This window comes from Sardina pilchardus, chromosome 4 (assembly GCF_963854185.1).
Source record: "Sardina pilchardus chromosome 4, fSarPil1.1, whole genome shotgun sequence".
Classification (NCBI taxonomy): Eukaryota; Metazoa; Chordata; class Actinopteri; order Clupeiformes; family Clupeidae; genus Sardina; species Sardina pilchardus.
Window position 1 is genome coordinate 21,445,705 of NC_084997.1, and position 18,812 is coordinate 21,464,516.

The 18,812-nt window shown below is 45.8% G+C and overlaps 1 protein-coding gene across 2 annotated transcripts in view; it reads left to right on the forward strand.

The window, feature by feature from the left end:
• The window catches only part of uggt2 (UDP-glucose glycoprotein glucosyltransferase 2), a 44,373-nt gene that overhangs the window by 4,556 nt on the left and 21,005 nt on the right, over positions 1-18,812 (forward strand). For both annotated transcript variants that reach the window (XM_062534593.1, XM_062534594.1), the window contains exons 7-28: positions 623-719; positions 820-892; positions 1,043-1,143; positions 1,803-1,902; positions 2,273-2,333; positions 3,157-3,248; positions 3,473-3,623; positions 4,203-4,322; positions 4,516-4,601; positions 4,695-4,830; positions 5,130-5,261; positions 5,602-5,766; positions 6,497-6,620; positions 6,896-6,994; positions 7,326-7,420; positions 10,180-10,386; positions 12,074-12,205; positions 13,780-13,910; positions 14,390-14,485; positions 14,627-14,729; positions 16,839-16,918; positions 18,581-18,770. In XM_062534593.1, coding sequence (XP_062390577.1) covers positions 623-719; positions 820-892; positions 1,043-1,143; positions 1,803-1,902; positions 2,273-2,333; positions 3,157-3,248; positions 3,473-3,623; positions 4,203-4,322; positions 4,516-4,601; positions 4,695-4,830; positions 5,130-5,261; positions 5,602-5,766; positions 6,497-6,620; positions 6,896-6,994; positions 7,326-7,420; positions 10,180-10,386; positions 12,074-12,205; positions 13,780-13,910; positions 14,390-14,485; positions 14,627-14,729; positions 16,839-16,918; positions 18,581-18,770 — 2,571 coding nt within the window. The remainder of the gene's footprint in view (positions 1-622; positions 720-819; positions 893-1,042; positions 1,144-1,802; positions 1,903-2,272; positions 2,334-3,156; positions 3,249-3,472; positions 3,624-4,202; positions 4,323-4,515; positions 4,602-4,694; positions 4,831-5,129; positions 5,262-5,601; positions 5,767-6,496; positions 6,621-6,895; positions 6,995-7,325; positions 7,421-10,179; positions 10,387-12,073; positions 12,206-13,779; positions 13,911-14,389; positions 14,486-14,626; positions 14,730-16,838; positions 16,919-18,580; positions 18,771-18,812) is intronic.

Sequence of the window (18,812 nt, forward strand, 5' to 3'; positions counted from 1 at the left end):
CATACAAATATGTCTCTGCTCTGCTATACCACTTGATTAATGTAATACATGATCTTAGATAAAAGGTCTAATTCTGCTCATTGACACACTAATCCTAATGAGGGTGGAAGGTAAGGAGGGGGCAGCCATGGCCTACTGGTTCGGTAACCTGAGGGTTGCCGGTTCGATCCCCGACCAGTCCACGGCTGAAGTGCCCTTGAGCAAGGCACCTAACCCCTCAATGCTCCCCGAGCGCTGCTGGTTGGGCAGGCAGCTCACTGCTCTGGGTTGTGTGATTCACCTCACTGTGTGTTCACTGTGTGCTGTGTGTTAATTCGGTTAAATTGGGTTAAATACAGAGAACTGAATTTCCCACAGGATCTCACAGGATCAAAAAAGTATATATTCTATTCTATTACATGTTACTTGATTGACACATAAACTGCCCAAAGCTTTTGCACACTACTGTACAGTATATGTGTGTGTAAGCCAACAAATACAGCACTCTATGTCCTTATGGTTAGTTACAGGAGTACAGATACAGAGTACATAATCATTTTGGTTTTTGCAAATTATCACCCCTCACCACCTTCATCCCACTTCTGTTCTCTAATGCTTTTCTTCTCTTTTTTTCCCATGACAGGAACCAAAGCCAAGGAAGATGCTCCTGTCTGGATATGGTGTTGAACTGGCTATCAAAAGCACAGAATACAAAGCTGTCGATGATACACAAGTCAAAGGTACTTTAGCTAAGACACCATTTAAGATCCTAGGAATAGTACTTGAACAAGGGACAGTTACCTTCTTTTTAATTCATTGTTCTGCTTGATTCTGTTTTAGATACAAAATCAGCAGCAAACATTGAGGACGAGGACAATGACGATCTTCAAGGTTTCCTTTTTGGAACACTGAAGTGAGCAGCATCTTCCTTATTTCCATGTTAATATATTAACTTTTTGTCAGATGGCTTTGGGTTGAAAGTGAATTTTATTGTAATATGGTATGACTAAATTGTATCGTTTCTTATAGTTAAAAACTGATAATAGCATTATTTCACCCATAGGAAATCGCACCCAGACTTGAACAAGCAGTTAAGTGAATTCAAGAATCACCTTCTTGAAAGCAACAATGACATGGCCCCACTGAAAGTGTGGGAGTTACAAGGTAAGTGTTTTGAACCTGTACATGTGATCCTTATGCCTTGGGTCCCGTTGTGGTGAACCATTAACGATTACAGCAACCAGCCGTAGATATGTACAGTAATTTCCTGTATATTAGCCGTGTTGTGTGTAAGCCGCAGAGCAGTGTTTTATGCTGGTTAAACGAAACAAAACCATATTAATACCACATTGACTGCCCCTATTAACCTCGGAGCTGAAGAAATTTAGCACAATCTGTGTATAAGCTATGGCTAATAGTCAGGAAATTACGGGTAGGTATATGTAGTTGTGTCGCATTTACTCATGGCTTTCTTACATCGTCATTGGAGGACTTATAAGTGCTACAGTCTAATGGTTATGTTAGAATCTGAAGTTAGAACTCTTGCTGTCAACTTTGTTGATGTGATGACTCTCAAAGGGCACCTTGGTGTCTCTGGAGTTCCTCTAAACAAGAGAAGGGTTTTTATCTCCTATCTGTTCATTACGATCTTATCAAGCATGTTTTTATCTCGATGTGGCACACGTTTTTGTCAAGTCTGAGGGCAGAGAGAGAGAGATCTCGAGAAAGGATTCGTTTTTGTCATTTTGGCAGTCTTTGTGCAGGTGGTTATGTAAATTAGTGTTCTTGACTGAAAGCTGCTCTCGCTCCCCTCGCCTTCTCAGATCTGAGCTTTCAAGCAGCAAGCAGGATCATGTCTGCGCCAAAGTTTGACTCCCTCAAGTTAATGCAAGACTTGAGTCAAAACTTTCCCAGCAAAGCGAGGTGAGTACAGTGCAGTCTCTATTTCCTTCCCAGTCTGTCTTCCCTGTCGGCCTCTCTCTCTCTCTCTCTCTCTCTCTCTCTTTCTGAAAAGTTGGTCTGTTTTTTTCCCAGAGACTGGCCTGAGTGTTTGCTCATGTTTTGTTGCCCTGTAACTCATTGGCCGACTCTGGGTTTGAGGCACTTTATGACTTTATGAGAAATTAGCCCAGACTGCTGAGTCAGTGCAGTACTGGGGTTTACCGTGAGTCAGCTGCAGATATACCATCCGAGGACCCAGAGAGGTTTTGGAGATTAAAACTTGGATTTGACTACTCTTCTGGGATGCGGAAAAATGCTGATAGTGACTGTACGTATTTTACTGTTCCCACAGATCACTGACAAGGGTGGCCGTAAACCAAGAAATGAGAAAAGAAATTGAGGAGAACCAAAAGGTGCGATCCCATAAGCTTCCTTACTGTCGTGAAATAGCATCAGGCTTGTAGCAAGATGCCGTCGTGTCCGTCTTGTTGGTTTCCCAGGTCACCAAAGCGAAAATAAAATTCAGGGCATAGTTTCTACTGTTAAATTCATTAATTGGCTATTATACAGTCAGTTGTTAGTGTTCCATCTTTCCGGTCTGCATAAATGCACAGTAAATATCCCATCCCATCTAAGATTAAGGCTAAAAATGAGGCTAAAATAATCATTATTTAGAATAGTAGAAGTGGTAGAAGTTTATTACCCATTGCCAGACAAGACATAGTAATTGCTATTGGAGAAACCATTAATATTTATTCCCAACCCACCAAACTGCAATCTCCTTTGTTGGTTGGGAATATGTTTAGCCCTTGCACAAGGCTACAGTCATGATTTTGGAATGACTCACTGCAAGTGTGAAGACAGTCACATGGTGTTATTTTATATTTCATTCAAAGGGAATAGATTTGGTTTTGAATTCTGCCAGTGTTTTTTGTTTGCTGTACGACCAATTCAAAGTTGACTCATGAGAAGACACTGGTAGGAGTAGTGCTTGCACTCTTTATTATGTATTCTGTATGTAGTGTATCAACCACATTAATGTCCATAGATTTTTCCTCCACTCATGAGACAACATGAGGTTTGGATTACATATTGAACACGATGTCTGTTGCATGCGATATATATATTCAACACAAGTCAGCCCTAAATTCAATTTGATAGATTTTTGTCACTGTTAGAAACCATGTAAGTGCTCTGTAATCCCCCCGACTGAAGTGAAGTCCCTCTGTTCTCCAGCGTCTGAGCGACACCATGGGGATCCAGCCCGGAGACGCCGGGCTCTTCATTAACGGCCTGCACATTGATCTGGACGTCCACAACCCCTTTAGGTAGGAGCGCCACAGCGGGAGAGAGCGCTCGGGCTCTGAGTCGGGGCCGCCTTTAAAGCCACTCTCTCTCTCTGGGCTCTCCGCGCTGCTACAGTACATCCATGTGCGGCTTTACTTTGTGTGTGTGTGTGTGTGTGTGTGTGTGTGTACGCCAGGCATGCTGCTGCTAGAGTGGTAATGAGAGCGTGAGGTAACATGGCTCCTCTCTCTCCCTCCTGCTGTAGCATCTTGGACGTAATCAGAGGGGAAGCCAGGATCCTGGAGGGGCTGCATAACTTGGGCATCAAAGGGGAGCAGGTGGGCAGATTCCTGCGGTTGCCCATGAACGCCGTGGAGGACAGCTACGCTCTGGACATCCGGCATCCTGCTATTGTGGTGAGAGTTAAAGAAATGAAACAGACATACATACATATAACTAATTATACTGCAGTTCTGGGTAACAGGATTTGCCAGATAATCTTCTCTAAGTTTTTTTTTTTTTAATCCTGAATAAACATGAATAAAATCAAATTAAAAACATGAAAAAGAACAGAATAAACAATCCCTTTGAAAGTAGGTAGTAGGCTGGCTGGCTGGCTGCCTTCATCCGTTGCAGAACTCTCTCCTTAAGTATGTGCAATTGAGAAGATTGTTAGTTAGGATGATTTGGCTGCTCACTGTTTTGTTACTCAACCAGCAGTGTTTTGCTGCAGTTGTGACTCGTGAACATTAGCATAAAATGTGAAGTATTTCCCTGCTGGCCTTGTCAAGTTGCATTGATTAGTTGTGTATGAATTGTATACCCATACATCCTGTCCTAGACGTTTGTGTATACTGCATAGCCTCCTGATTACTCCTGATAACTTGAGCATCGGCAGCACATCAAAGAAACAAGACTCTGTTAGCGCTAGGCAGGTGGAAGGATTATCCCATGTCTCAGCTGTCTCTCAGCTTCCTCCCCTCTCTGTTCTGCAGTGGGTGAATGACATTGAGAGTGACTCGATGTATCGCTCCTGGCCCTCCGGCATCCAGGAGCTTCTGCGGGCCACTTTCCCCGGTGTCATCCGCCAGATACGACGCAACTTCTTCAGTCTGGTGAGACATACTGTACTGTAGGCCTCAAGAGGCAAATCAGTGTCGACTTTTAATGTAGAGGTTTAATAGGGGTACATTGTGTTTCTTGTTCTGCGACGTGTGCAAAATTATTTAAATTTGGATTCAGGACATATTGGCAACATTCAATGTAATATTCTTGTTTTTATTAAGGCTTTTTTTCTTTTCAAAATAGGTTTTGTTCCTCGACCCATCTCAAGAAGACAGTACTGAGCTGGTGAAACTTGCTGAGCTTTTCTACAAACATAAAATTCCACTCAGGTAGATGTCTATTTTCTGTTTTTGTGCCAGACATTTCAATATACTCCCCTCAGTTGCCTTTTAAAGTGGTTCTCATGGCTTTATTCTTTTCAGGATTGGATTTGTCTTTGTTGTCAATACAGATGACATAGTTGATGGTTTCTCAGATGCTGGAGTAGCATTTTGCCGAGTTTGGAACTACATCGAAGAGGAGTATGATATCTCACAGGCTTTTTTGTCCATGATATCGGTGAGTGCTTAATTCCGTAGCTCATCTGACAAGTGTGTATGATCTTATTATATTAGTAAACTTATTCCAGAATTATTTAAGCACGTTCTGTAGACTTGCTCAGAATTCACCCTCTCCAGATAGTTCTAATTGCAGAGTCGTCGAGTGCTGCCTGTCTTTAGATTTTATTTGAGTAGACTGACAAAGATTTTGCCTGAGGCGTCCTCCTCTCTTCAGGCTTTAGTTGAGGTTATCGGCTGTGTTCTTGATCTAATGGAGACTGATGGTTAAGCTGCAGTGACCCTCTTTTGCGCTTGCAGATGTATAACAAAGTAGATGTGGGAGAGACGTTGTCTGTAGAGACGGTGTCTGCATATTTGAAGAGGAAATTTCCTAAAGCCAACGCTGCCAAGATCCTTGGAGTGGATTCAGCCTATGATGAGAAGCGGAAGGTATCGTAGCAACTTAAAAATGGCTCTTTGTCTTTCCTCTGCAGTAGCTTTCCCTTTCATCTGAGGAATCCTGCAAAGAGTTTAAAGGTTCCCCGAAAAAAAAACCCCAGCGGAATAGCATTAAGTTCAAAGTCTGCCTGGCATCCGTCTGGTTAGTGGAACTATTGAAAATATGTGGATACATTTCCCAAGGTGTTTTTTAAAAGGGAGTAGCGCTTTTCCCGAGGTGATTTTTGAAAGGGAGCAGTGCTGATGATGGTGCTCTTGAATACGGCTGTACCCCGGCTGCTCTCTGCATGCCCATGACGTGACCCCCTCTGTGTTGTGCGCTGGCTGGCAGGCTGGCGCGGCGCTCTATAGGAGGAGCGGGCTGGGCGCGGTGCCAGTGGGCCTGTTCAACGGCGTCCCGCTGAGCGGCGAGGAGATGGACCCGGAGGAGCTGGAGACCGTGCTGCTGCAGCGCATCATGGACACCACCAACTTCTTCCAGCGCGCCGTCTTCATGGTAAGCCGTCGTCACACACGGCGCTGTATGCCTGCAGAGTCACATGGACCCATAGATACATGCGGGCAGTGTTCATGGTAAGCCATTGTCACACACGGTGGGGCGGCACTGTATGCCTGCAGAGCCACATGGACCTAGCCTGGCTAGCAGCACCATGGTCACACACGCTGGCCTGCAGAGTCACATGGACCCATAGATACATGCGGGCAGTGTTCATGGTAAGCCATCGTCAAGTCATGGTGTGGGGTGGTGGCGCTGTATGCCTGCAGAGCCACACGGACCCATTAATACATGCGAGCAGTGTTCATGGTAAGCCATCGTCACACACCTGCAGAGCCACACGGACCCATAAATACATGCCAAGTGGGTTTTCTGGATACAAGGATGTTTATTTGTCACATGTGATTACTAATGTAAAGAATGCGGTGAAATTTCCAGTTCCTTTGCCTATTGGGCATATTGGGGGTACGGAGGGTCAGGATAAGTGCAAAAAGCATTAAAGTGCATGGAGGGGGGGGGGGGGGGGGGGGGCACTATATCACACTATTCCCGGGCAAATATGCATTTATGTCAGTCAACTCTAATGTGTTAAACAAAAACTGATGTAACTTTTATAGAGAATCCACTTGAAAAGATTCAGTCCAAGATTATTCTTCGTTCCTAATGGGGGTGATGAACCCGTGTAGCCGAGACGCTAACGTGCTGATGTGTGTCCCGTGTGCTCCGCCAGGGCCAGATTAGCGAGGGGGTGGACGTGGTGGACTTCCTGATGGAGCAGCCCAACGTCGTGCCTCGGATTAACCCCCTCATCCTGAGCACCGACAGGAAGCACCTGGACTTCACAGCCTCTCCTGGTTAGTGTTGTTGTCACAATGCCAAAATGATTGTTTTTCGGTCTCACAATGCTTTTGTAGTAGCGGTGCACCATACAACACTACTCCCGGCACTGTGACTAATACTCAGCTGAACCCAGCCCACCAGCCTTACATTTGTTGTGCCATCAATAACCACTTTAACTGTGTGTTAATCGCCATCCTTAATGGCTCTATAATTTGCCCTGGTAATAAATGCCAGGAAAGATGGTCCTGAAATCTCTTTTGATTTATTTTATTGCTGGTTTTAACCAAAGTGTCAGATGACTGGGGAGATGCAACCATGTTCTCATATATGGACTCTAAGGATAAAACCGGTGTTGTCATGAAGAGAATGAAATATTTTTCAAAGAGTGGTAAGTGGCCTTGGTCAATTCTAATCATTATGTCAAAGAATGTTGAAACTAATTAAACATGTCCTTTGTGTTTTGTGCGGCTGTTTTGGGCTGTATAGCTCGGAAATGTTGTTGATGCACAGACTTGTTGGTGTGCTGTCAGAGGACAACATCACAGCTTTAGCTACGAGTCTGGTGTTTAGCTCCCAGCATACTTTATAGCAGACTGTAGCACAAGTTGGCTTATTTCATTAATTAGCCGCAGACGTAATTAGCGTCAAGGTTACAGTATACATTCTTTGAACTTCAATTGAACCTCTGCATGATACGAGCGAATTTATCCCCTCCTCAGATGAGGAATTGGTCTACGGAGTGACCGTTTGGATAATTGCGGATGTTGGAAAAGCTTCTGGGAGACGGCTGCTGTTGAGTGCTCTGAAGCATATGGTGAGATGCTGCTGTTTTGATTTCCAATTAGTTTTATCCACAGGAAACACATTATCTTCAGAAAGCAAGAAGTACACAATTTTAGAAATTAATTTCTGGGCCATTTATCATTGGAATCTCATTTAGGCTTTGTTGCAAATAAATAAACAAGCAAAATGTGTAAGCATATCCTTACCCTGATTACCTGAGAGTGTGTTCGATGTAGTTATTTTTAAGCATGACTGAAGCTTTTTGTGAACTTAAAAAGAGTACGTATTATGGTTTGGAAGGATTTGAGTCTTTATGCTTTCCTGCTTTGTTTGCTCTGTGTCTTAGGCTGTCTGTGACCACAGCTTTAGCTAATTATTATTCAAATTACTTAATTTTGATAAAATACCTTTTAGAAAACATAGAAGACATTGGCCTACAGAGGGACTAGCTGTGGTAGATTTACTATTTGTAGCAATTTATTATAGGTTATGAAATATGCTAAGAAAATATTATAGCGTAATGCTTATTCTGTTTGCCTGTAAGCCCTGTAAAATATTAGTGTCCAATTTCAACGTTTTTGTATTTTATCTTATCTGGGAAGCCATGTTTTGGCATTAATACCTGAAAAAGGTTTCAAATTGGTAGGATGGACAACAAACATATCTTCAGTATGACTGATGAGTTACATGTGCTACGTGCACATTAAAAGATGTCAACTAATGTCATCATGATTGTAGCAAGTTAACATGGCTGATCATGTTATCTGGCTACCGAGTTATTTTGCTACCGTGGCCCAAGCGATTTCGTAGGCCTTCTAAGTTGGCTGTTATGGTTAAGGTTTTTTTTTCATCTGCAGTGAACTTTTCATGTATGACCATCATTTTGTGACAAACCCTACAATATTGATGGGGTAAAGTAGAACATGTTTTATGAAGGCTCATTTTACTATTGGTAGTTAATGGAAGCTATTTTCTGGGCCTCATTATGGAAGTCATTATCTCTCATAGACGCCATATTCAATGGAGTGGTTAAATTTAATATCCCCTTCGTAAAAAAGACTTTTCTGTATACTGTATGCGAGAGTTTTTCTAAGTGGGTGCCGTGACGCATGCTCAGGGGTGCCGCGGAATACTCCAAGGCTTAAAAGAAAGAAATTAGCCATAATAACAATTTCGAAATGCCGTTTTGATGGAGGTACAGATGTTTGATGCATTTTACTTGAAGGCCTATTCCTGATATTTCTGTTCATATTCTGTTCACTATTTCTTTTTCAAAAGTTCTATTAGATGAGTTGATTTAAAGAGAGTGGTTAATTTGACTGAAACAAAAATGTGATAAACCTCATCTTCATAGTAATGCTGTGGTAATAAAAGCAGTTATGGCCTATGCAACATATCACGGGGTTACAGTAGATAAAATGCCATGGAAGTACAAATAAGGCACAAATGAGGGTGAGAGCTGGTTGAGCCAGAAAAGTTTGGGAACCACTGCTGTATGCCCACCGAAATTTGGCATAATACCTTGGCATAATACCTTAATAATATGCAGTGAAGGGTGAGAGCAGTCACCCTGCCATCGTTTAACCCGAAGTGTACTGGGTCCTCAATCACAACTTGAAAAATGAGCCATGTCTGTTCATTATTTGGTACATTTAAGGGCCTATGCAAATGTTTTCACAGTGCGGACATGTTGCAACTTGCGTATCAGAGAAATTGAAAGCTTTCTGAATGCACGTTGTAAAATTGCACAACGTTTTCATGTGGAAACACGTTTATATACTCCCACTGCAGCTTGGGAGGGCATTCCTTTTTATCAAAATATATTCTTCTGCTACAAATTACATTTCAATTTTATTTTTGTGTCAGAGGTAAAATATCTGAAAAATCTGTCTCTATTTTTTTTGTATGAACCAAAGCATTTCTCCATCTCCCCATGAAAATGACCAAAATATTTTGTGATGTCTTGCTTTATTCATAATATCTTCATGTCCATTGATGGTTGAGACCTCTTATATTGACACAAAATTAACCAAATGTTGTATTTGCTGAAAGATAATGACTTATTCCAAATCTAGGGCCTTACCAAATATCCTTGATTAGTAAGCTCTGCCTCAACCCTCTTTGGCGTTACCTACTAAATGAAAATTGCACCTAGAATAGGTTTTGATGGTTTTGGCATCCATAAAAAAATGTGTGTCTACATTGTTTTGGGAGGCTCAGAAGAACTGTTGTCTAGACATTTATGACCAAACATGGATTCACCGCGAAGGTGTTTTTGAGGCTACAAAAAATGTAATAGTCAAGGGATGTGAAAATGTAGGAAAGAAATATTTTACAGTCCTGGTGTTGGGACCCATTCATTATGAAGACAATGGTTGAACAAAATCTGAGATGGACTTTATCTGACTTGACACAAAATTACCCTCTCTTATATTTCAATTTAAATGTGTTTTTTTGTTTATTGAGGATAGATGATTTAATCTCAAATGAACACTGGAAATGTGTTGATATGGGCACATGAAGACTATATGTACATGAAGTATTTGATTTGCCTCTGTTTGAAGTATGTGAGTGTAGAGTAGCACATAATTGATCAGGAGGTTTTCTGCATGTGTGTATTATTGTATCCCTTTGTGTGTGTGTGTGTGTGTCTGTGTGTGTGTGTGTGTGTGTGTGTGTGTGTGTGTGTGTGTGTGTACGTACGTATGTGTGTGTGTGTGTGTGTGTGTGTGTGTGTGTGTGTGTGTGTGTGTGTGTACCAGTCCTCCTAACTGTGGTGTGTTCCTGCAGAAGTCCAGCTCGAGCACCCGTGTCGGGGTGATTAATAACCCCGGTGGGAAGCTGACGGAGGAGAGCACGCTGCTCTACCGAGCCCTCTGGGCCTCCCTGCTCACCCACGGCAGCAAGGAGACGCTCGGCTTCAGCCAGAAACTCCTCAAGGAGGAAAACATCCAGCTTCTGCAGCAAGGAACCAAGATAAAAGCACTGCTCTTATCGGTTAGTTCAGCATGGATCCCCTGGATTGGGCTTTTTTGTGTATTATTGTTGTGATGATGAATTGTTTGTGTATTTACACCTCAAGGAATTGCATTCTACTGCATTCAGTCGGGATGATTGAACAAACGCTGTTTTTATGTTCCCCTCTTGACCCACGTGTGATGGTTATTTGTAGTTTGACGAATATGAAGTGACTGTTGTATTTTAGTCGGAGTTGGGTTAGTTGGACGGTTGAGCACGTCCAGAGAGCTCTAAGGGCTTTTATTCATTCAGAGCATGTCTGGGAGAGAGGCCCAGGTGGCAACTCCAGGCCCCCATCTCCATCTGATAATGTAAAGGAGGCGCATCCGCAGAGCACGGCGAGGTGAATCTCTAATTTGGAATCATCTGGAGACGCTGGCGCTGGGGGCGCTGGGGGCGCTGGTGATGGCTGAGCTCCTGCTGCTCTGCGCTGCGCTGCTCCTGCTGCCTTGGTGGCTCCGACGCTGATCCGATCAACCGCGCACACTTTAAGTCCTCCCCCCCCTTCTCCCCCTTTCTCCTTCTCCCCCTTTACCTTCCCGTCCTCCTCTCTCCTCTCCCCTCTCTCCTCCACCTCATCCCCCTCTTCATCCGCTCCCCCCTCCTCCTCCTCCTCCTCCCCCCTCCCTCTCCAGATGCTCTGACTGCAGGCTTGTGCTCCTCCTCACTGCCTTGAGGACCATGTTCATGTGTGCTGGTTTGAGCTTGTTCCAAATGCTCCTGAGGATGGATGGTGTAGACATGTGCTCGGCAGAGACTTCTCTCTTCTCGTCTGTCTCCTCATCCTTCATCCTTTTCCCTGTAGTTCTCATTCTCTCCTTAGACACACTTTGCTCTCTCTTCTCCCACTCGCTCCTTTATGACTTCCCCTTATTTCCTCGCTCCCTAGCTCCTTCTCTTTTGACATTTATCTCCTTTTCGCTCTCTCTCTCTCTCTCTCTCTTTTACTGCTCCCTCATTACATGTGTAGATAGTGCTCTTTAGATTGAACGGAATGGGTTTAACATGGGGGGGGGGCAGGGGGCTGAAGATGGCCCTAACTGTGGCGTTTACAGAGGTCTCGTCGTCGTTGGGTGTGCTTACTTTATCTGGTGTGTTAAAAAATCAGAGTAGAGGGAAAATCACGCGGAGGCTGTGTTATTGGGTGCAGGCCAGGGTTTAGTTGTGCTGGTATTGATATTTCACCTGGCTCTTCTGGGACAGGGGGGAGAGATGTTGGATACAGTAATAATCTGACGCAGCAAACTTGAGGGCTCTTGTGATTTGCTATCGACTGAAAAAGCCAATGTTTAATTACAAATATGATGAATGGAAAAGCGTGATTGATTAATAATGCCACAGTAGCCATGCCGGTGCATTTTTGATGACTTTTCCTCCTTCTAAATGTCTGCGTCTGAATGCCACAATAATTGCTCTCTTGCAGCCCTTTCCAGATTTGTCAATAATTAAACCATATTAATATTTCTCTTTTTCTGCTTAGCTCGCTCGCCCGGTGTCGGCCCGGGCTTATTTTTAGCCCGTGTGAGTCATCTCTCAAAAATCCTATTTTCAGACGATCTCTTGAGCCGAGACGAGTGATGTGTGTGTGTGTGTGTGTGTGTGTGTGTGTGTGTGTGTGTGTGTGTGTGTGTGTGTGTGTGTGTGTGTGTGTGTGTGTGTGCTGCAGGGCATGGACGAGGACTCCTTTGAGAAGAGGCTGAACACCATGGAGCTGGACTTCCTCCGCAGCCAGCAGCGCTTCTGCCAGGAGGTGCTGAAGCTGAGGGACGGCCAGAGGGCTGTGCTTAGCAACGGCAGGGTGAGCGGAGACGGGAGACGCGACACACACACACACACACACTCACACACTCACGCACACACACACACACACACACACACACACACGCACACACGCACATACACACACACCCACAGTACACATACACACAAATATACACACACACACACACACATGCAGTATATACACACACCTACAGCATACACAAATATATACACACGCACACACACACACAAACTAATACACACACATGCACACACGCACATATACACACACCCACAGCACGCAAGGAGCCAGAGCTGGCCAACCAGCACGACTCCCTCATCAAGCCTCAGCCCGGTTTTAGCTTTGGTGTCCTTTTATAATCAATGAGCGTCTAGACACTCTTGTCACAATACACAGACACAGAGAGGGGAAGATTGCACCACAAAAGATAAAAACATGATTACCACACTATTTTATTTTAAAAAGCATCGCTTTCATGATCCGCCCATATTATTCGTGCACTCTGAAAACCCGCCTGCCTCCAAAAACCTCAAAGGACTCTTTTTCTCTTTTTTTATTGCTCTGCCGTTGTCCCGGAAATCAGAACACAGAGAGCAGTTAACCTTTTAGCATATCTTTTTTTTTATCTTTTATAATCACGTCAACGTGTTTGTATTGAGTGGCTAAGAGTGTGTGAAAATAAAAATACCATTATCTCCTAAAGCAGTGGAAGTGGAGGAGTAGGTGAGCAAGCGATCAAGATACGGCGATACTCAATCTGGTGACACTGCAGCTCTGCAGGACATCTGCTGCGTCTGCAGCGGCGGCAATACAACGGCGTTGCGTCCACTCGAGCGGCCAATCGTCCCCCCTCCCGACGTCCTGTCAGCGCTGCCGCTTGTTTGTGTGAGGTCACAGGTGACGGACGGGGTGTTCTCGCCGTGTTCTCTCTCTCTCTCTCTCTCTCGCGGCGGCGGGGTCGAGCGGAGCCGAGCCGGGGTGACTGATGCCTCGGCGGCGACGCGTCTGACAGCGAAGGATGAAGGGGCCAGAGCCTGTGATGGCACCCGCAATTAATATCACTCAGCCGCGGGCAGGTCGACAGGCGAGCGAGAGCAGGCCGTCCACTCCTCCGCACGGAGCACGGGTGGTGGAGGGAGGCGGGGGGGCAGAGAGGGAGACGTGGGGAAGCTGTTGCGGTGATATACAGTGACCATCTGGCTGGGACAGATGAGGCATCTAGTGGCCCCCCTTATGATTAGCAGGGAAGCGTGGAAAGTGGTCGGCGCAGATCACATCTCTCCCATCTGGAGCGAAAGCTGGAGCTCGAGGCGGCGCGTTTTTGGAGGAGACACTCCTGAATTTGTGGTCGGTATCACTCGTGTACATCTGTGCTCCCCCCGAAGCCGAGAGAAGAGCCGCCTTCCATACTTCCAGGCTCATGCATAAACATAAGCGCCGTGGTGTTCCGTCTTTTTTTTACAAGTGAGGATCACCAAGAAATATGAGTGTTCTTTTTGCAGACAGGAGAGTTTGTTTACGGTTTATACGGCCCCCTATTTCAAGCATTTCTCAGGTGACGCATGGTTCACACTCTCATCTCTCTGTAGATCTTGGGGCCATTCGAGGAGGAGGAAGAACTCAGTGCAGACGACTTCCATTTGCTGGAGAAGATAACACTCAGCACATCGGCCGAGAAAATCAAAGCCAAAGTCAAGCAGATGGGCTTAAAGGGGGAAAAGTATGTCCTTTTTGTGTGTGTACTTAGTATCTGATGATGATGAACAAAAAACATTAAACTATGGTATGAGATTTAAAAGGTTATAAAGAAAGGCAGTTGTGTTCCCCTAAGATGGAATCAGAAGTCTTTGGTGCCTTGATTTGTTTATGTCCTTTTTAGCCAATCTCTCTCTTGAGTACATGTGGATCAGGTGTTATGTGTTCTTACCGTAATTTCCCAACTACTAGCCGCGGCTTACACAGTACATTGATTTTGCAAAATGTATTCAGCTCTGAGTTTAATACACGGGTACAATTAATATGGTATCAATATGGTTTTGTTTCTTTTAACTTGCATAAAACACTGTCCTGCGGCTTATGCACAATGCGGCTTATACAAGGGGAAATTGCTGTACTGTACAGTATGTGTCTATTAAGAGGTGAGGGGATCGGGTGTGTCTGTGGCTGGTGCAGTAAGGTGGGCTGTGGGTCTGTTTCCAGGGCCAGTGAGCTGGTCATGAGGGTGGACGCTCTCCTGGCCTCGGCCCCCAAGACTGAGGCCCGGAAAGAGGTGAAATTCCCGCGGGACAAGCACAGGTAAAGGACTCGTGCAGTCACATTATTGTCACGGGAGAGTAAATCAGTTAAAAAAAAACGTAAATCGTTTTTAAAGCATATCTGTCTGCGTTATGTTCAGACAATTCTGACAACGTTCTACGTTCTGTTGTTCTCCATCAGTGTTCTACAGATACCCGCTAGTGAAGATAAGCTGTTCTACGACGTGGTTGCCATCGTGGATCCCCTGACCAGAGACGCACAGAAGCTGTCACCTTTATTGAATGTAAGACTCCCATGTTTTTCTCTTTGAACACACATTCAGTGCATTCAATTCAACATGTGAGCACTTGTGTGAGCAATGGCAATAATGTCTGCCGGTGTCAGGCAGGGTAATGTACACTTGTAATAGACAACCCAGCCTCGTCAGCTAAGCCCCTTAGAATACGGCCAGCAGCATGGAGTGGGAGCAGTCTCAGTAATTGTGCTGCAGGACTATTCTGAACGCTTAGAATACAGCCAGCAGCGTGGAGTTGGAGCAGTCTCAGTAGTTGTGCTGCAGGACTATTCTGAACGCTTAGAATACAGGCAGCAGGGTGGAGTGGGAGCAGTCTCAGTAATTGTGCTGCAGGACTATTCTGAATGCTTAGAATACAGCCAGCAGCGTGGAGTGGGAGCAGTCTCAGTAGTTGTGCTGCAGGACTATTCTGAATGCTTAGAATACGGCCAGCAGCATGGAGTGGGAGCAGTCTCAGTAATTGTGCTGCAGGACTATTCTGAATGCTTAGAATACAGCCAGCAGCGTGGAGTGGGAGCAGTCTCAGTAGTTGTGCTGCAGGACTATTCTGAATGCTTAGAATACAGCCAGCAGCGTGGAGTTGGAGCAGTCTCCGTAGTTGTGCTGCAGGACTATTCTGAATGCTTAGAATACGGCCAGCAGCATGGAGTGGGAGCAGTCTCAGTAGTTGTGCTGCAGGACTATTCTGAATGCTTAGAATACGGCCAGCAGCATGGAGTGGGAGCAGTCTCAGTAATTGTGCTGCAGGACTATTCTGAATGCTTAGAATACAGCCAGCAGCGTGGAGTGGGAGCAGTCTCAGTAGTTGTGCTGCAGGACTATTCTGAATGCTTAGAATACAGCCAGCAGCATGGAGTGGGAGCAGTCTCAGTAGTTGTGCTGCAGGACTATTCTGAATGCTGGTGACAGTGACTCATTAGTGCCATTTCAATCCCTTCATCAGTCAAGAGTTTTGGCTGAACCACTCTGGTAGGTTTCATCAGCTCGTCATGGCTGTGTGTGATTCTATTAGTGTGTGTGTGTGTGTGCGTGTGTGTGTGCGCGTGTGTGTGTGTGTGTGTGTGTGTGTGTGTGTGTGTGTGTGTGTGTGTGTGTGTGTGTGTGTGTGTGTGTGTGTGTGTGTGCGTGTGTGTGCGTGCGTGTGTGTGTGTGTGTGTGTGTGTGTGTGTGTGCGTGTGTGCGTGTGTGTGTGTGTGTGTGTGTGTGTGTGTGTGTGTGCGTGCGTGCGTGTGTGTGTACACGTGTGCATGTATGTGTACGTGTGCATGTGTGCGTGTGTGTGATGTGTGCGTGTGTGTGATGTGTGCGTGTGTGTGTGTGCGTGCGTGTGTATGCCTGCGCGTGTGTGTGTGTTTGAGCGAGTGCGACTCCTGGTTTGGCGGCGTGCCTCTCTCTCTCTCGCTGCTACAGTACATCCATGATGGTTCACACCTGGCCACTGACTCAGCCACTCCCACTCCCACTCCTACGCCCGCCACACTCCCACACTCCCCCATCGCGCTGGCGCAGGCCGGCACCGCGCCCCCCTGCCCGCCTCATCCAGCTGTGGCGGAGCGCTTAGCATGGCACCACAGGCTTTCACCAACTAGGCAGGAGACGTGTGACTAATGCACCACTAATAATAAAAAAGCCTTTTTTAATGATCCTATCATGCCTGATTTAAGTAATTGTGGGCCGTAATTGCTCTCTCTCTCACTTCTGCTGCGGGTTTTGGACGCAGTGCACAAAAAAAGTATAAAGTGCCACAGCCAAGCTAGAGTTTATCTGAGGTAAAGGCTGAAATAGTTTTGAGCCCTGCTTTTTTAATTTAAAGGTTGGTGTGTGTGTGTGTGTGTGTGTGTGTGTGTGTGTGTGTGTGTGTGTGTGTGTGTGTGTGTGTGTGTGTGTGTGTGTGTGTGTGTGTGTGTGTGTGTGTGTGTGTGTGTGTGTGTGTGTGTGTGTGTGTGTGTGTGTGTGTGTGTGTGTGTGTGTGTGTGTGCGCGCGTGTGCGTGTGCGTGTGCGTGTGCGTGTGTGAGATTTGTATTTGTGTGTGTGTGTGTATTATTTGTCCTGTGGGTGTGCAGTAACTGGGTCACATCCTCTGTGCCCTCCTCCAGGTGCTTGGGCAAGTGGTCAATATCAAACTGCAGGTGTTCCTGAACTGCCGTGCCAAGCTGTCCGAGATGCCCCTGAAGAGGTAGGCAACTGCACCCAATTAAACTTCCTGCCTGCCTGTCTGCCTTGCCATGGCAACGGGCCCTGCTGCAGGAGAGCCGCACGCACCTACCGGGCTCGAGCAGCGGCAGCAGCCGTGGCAGCAGATGCAGGCGCCCCTGTCTGTGTTTCCACTCGCGCCATCTGCTCGGTAACGCCTCGGGCCCCCGCACTGCTTTTCCAAGCAAATAGTTCCCTAGCACATCCAGGTGAGAAGGCAAGCGAGGTGTTGATCCAGATGCACAGGCTTCAGGTGAGCGCCGTGCACTCCAGTCAAGAGGTGCTGCTCGAGAAAGGCACAACGCCTGGAAATAGGACGAGTCGAGCGTGTCAGAGACTGCGTGTTAGTTTTTAGTTAGTTTCTTTTGATTTTGATGTACACAACTTCCAATTACACCTTAGTTTTTTTTTTTGTTATTCACTGTTGTGCTTAATTTAGATTGTTGTGTTGTCTCAGCCCAACAGTTGAGTTTTTTTCTCTTCTTTTTCCCCCTGTTTATTGACGGACGTTGGGGTATTACAGTACTTGTGTTTAAAGATGTGTGGTCTGTCCAGCCTTTAATTGGTCTGCCTGAGCTGAGCTGCCTGCCAGTGCTGTGAGGAGCGGCTGCGTTCCAGAGCAGGCTCTCTGCCAAGCGCACCTCAACTTAAAAATGCCTTTCCCCCCACCCCCCGCGCAGAAACCGCATGAAAGTAATGTCTGAAGTTGACTTTTGGAGGTTGTTATCCGTTGTGTCTGTCGGCTAGATTTGTTTACAGTGTCTACGGACTAGTGTCGGACTAAATTGCTATACCCCCTCTGCCAGTTCGTCTCAGTTTTCTTCATTTAAAAGGCAGAGTTAAAGGAACGTCTGCCGAGAGTGAACTGGCATGATTATGGGATCCGTCACTTTTTTGCGTCGCGTTGCCGATGTCGTTTGCTGGGCTATGGCTGTGTCTTTTTCCTGCTTCAGAGCTGCTGTGACTTGTTCCTGCCAGGCGTGCTGCAGTTAATTTAACGTCGGCAATGTCTTCCTGCGGAGTCGAGCACCGGGGTCTGCCTCTGGGAGAGAAAACGGCAGCGTAAATACAACGAGGGCTCTTATTAATATTGATCACTTGGCTTGTTATCTCAGCCTTCTCTGTGGGCTTCCAGTGTCTGAAGGCATGATTGAAAAAGCAATTAACAAAGAAACTGTGAGAAAGAAATGCCCTTGTGGCAGATAGTGAGTAATCTGTGAAAATGAGTAGGTGTGCACATTTCCACACTCACAGCCATTTCCCACCCTGCTGTCGATACAGGAGGTGCATGTGATGTTAGATATGCTTTGCACTGAATGTATGTAAATGAAATAGTACAAAGTACCCTATTCTCAGTATGGTCTGTGTGTCTTCAAGTGGAAAGTTACTGTGAAATGTACGTCTCGAGACAAGTGAACTGATGCCACATTGATGGCCCTTTTTCTTCTTTTTTTGTTAATTGTTCGAACTGTTTTCATTCCAACAGATTAGCTTGAAATCTTCATGTAAATATTGCAGTAATTAATATAACCGTGTACTTAATTGTCACATTTTGGACAAGCCAATAATGAGCATTACACGTTTGTTTGCTTTTAAGAAAGATGGCAACCTTAGTAACCCTGTTTGTTTTTTTTCTGTCCCGCAGCTTCTACCGCTACGTCCTGCAGCCGGACGTCTCGTTCCTGGGCAACGACACGCTGTCCCCCGGGCCTGTGGCTCGCTTCGTGGACATGCCGGAGTCGCCGCTCCTCACGCTCAACATGATCACCCCCGAGAGCTGGATGGTGGAGGCCGTGCGGAGCCCCCACGACCTGGACAACATCCACATGCAGGAGGTGCGCACCTGACGAGACGAGACGCGACGAGACGCGCTCTCA